Consider the following 1,641-nt stretch of genomic DNA (forward strand, 5'->3'; position numbering starts at 1 on the left):
TTTCGGCAGAACCATGGCAAAGGCGATGAAGACAAAATTGTGCGGCATGGCGGCGTACTGTGGGCTCTGATGTCAGCTGTACGGTGTGTATATAGATGGAGAGGGGGGTTTACTGTGATGACAGAGGCAATGGCCACGGAACTTTGCAAAGGATCAGTATCGTTGAGACCCCTGCGAGACGCTCGGGAACGCACCTTGTTAATGCGCATGTGTTTATGCTGTAGAGGATGAGCGTACGAATGAGCGAGTCGGTCCTGCAGAGGTCAAGGATAAAGATTTAAGTTTGCCGGTAAAGCTACAAAAAATGTCAGACTGGACGTGACGCACCGCTTGAAGCCCGTGCGACGCCTGATAAGCATCGTGCAGAGCGCAGCCGCGATGGCGCAATCTGTGAAGGCCTGAATGCTAAATGTAGCATACCAAATCCACTTCGCGGATGTCAGAATGAAGGACGAGGGGCAGGGCGGCGAGATGCATACGGCATATCGGTGGTTAAACTCGGTATAATCAGGGACTTCGCGACTACTGCCAATCAATAAGATTGCACGAAGTTTGAGATGTGCTTACGCAGATATGCCGATGGCTGACGGATGTATTAGTAGGGAGAGGTAGAAACGGCTACCAAAAGCAGTGCGTACCTAAAGCACCAGCTGTACGATGACGACATGAGTACCATAATGGTGGTAATTGAACTGGACTAACCGAAGCCGACAAGAGCGGGTGGCATCTGGAGCATCTTGAGCTAGCCTTATGGAGTTGAAGCGACCAATGGCTCACAATAAATATAAACGCCCAAAGCTTTCCACTGACTAGCACGTTTCGTAAGCCACTCATCCAGATTGCGCCTTACAAAGGGCATACGCACACTTGTATATCCTGTATGCAAAGATTCTGCGTATCCAAAAGCAAATTAACAAACCATCGATGAGTCCTCGTAAGAAACATACGCAGTCACTATCACCTCACTGAGGTCCTGATTCGAGAGTTGAGATCGAGCTCCAGCTGAGAACAAGTGAGGCTTACTCCGAAGACAACATCCACTGCAAAGCTCCTGGGAAACGTAAACATATTTAGAAGCAAGTCTGTCTATGATAAATAGGAAACGTACCATGGACACTGTGTCAAGGCAAGCGGATTCATGAAATTTGTTACGGAATAGTAGTACACGCTATGTGAGGTAAACGCGAGATGGAGACCGTCAACAATCCTGAGGATATGTATGAGTACCGTCATTTGAATGATTATTGTGAGGGATATACCATAGGAAGAATATCTGCGGCCATCGATGAGCACAAATAGCTGCAGCCACCAGAGAGGGCACTTACCGTTCGTCTCATTAGGTCACTATCGCGAGGATTTCGGTGAAAGTAGACGTAAACTTGCACACTCGTGATACCGAAAAGTCTGCTCAGCGGTAACATCGCCGCGTTTCACTGCACTATACTGATAACAGAGGGTCATCAGCAAAACCGCCAGCTCTTGGGGAGCGTCTTGAGCGTCTTGGATAACATGCTCAAGACGCCCAAGACCCCAAGACATCCGGTGTTAGCCAAGCTATGTCGTTTGTCTTGGGAAGACGCCTGGTCTTGGCCAAGACTCTCAAGACAGTCAACCAAGACAAGCTCAATGCGGCATGCTTAT

At 48.6% G+C, this 1,641-nt stretch overlaps 1 protein-coding gene across 1 annotated transcript; it reads right to left on the bottom strand.

Annotated features, from left to right (window-relative positions):
• On the bottom strand, positions 1-1,421 carry PHACADRAFT_214637 (uncharacterized protein; the record flags this gene model as incomplete). The annotated part of the gene is made up of 13 exons (XM_007402552.1): positions 1-295; positions 328-428; positions 480-522; positions 568-583; positions 639-650; positions 703-727; positions 778-809; positions 866-891; positions 948-973; positions 1,024-1,051; positions 1,109-1,207; positions 1,260-1,273; positions 1,326-1,421. The coding sequence occupies 13 exons, from the start codon at positions 1,419-1,421 to the stop codon at positions 214-216; spliced, it is 600 nt and encodes a 199-aa protein (XP_007402614.1). The 3' UTR covers positions 1-213.
• Positions 1,422-1,641: the final 220 nt, after the last annotated feature.

This window comes from Phanerochaete carnosa, assembly GCF_000300595.1.
Source record: "Phanerochaete carnosa HHB-10118-sp unplaced genomic scaffold PHACAscaffold_233, whole genome shotgun sequence".
NCBI classification, from domain to species: domain Eukaryota; kingdom Fungi; phylum Basidiomycota; class Agaricomycetes; order Polyporales; family Phanerochaetaceae; genus Phanerochaete; species Phanerochaete carnosa.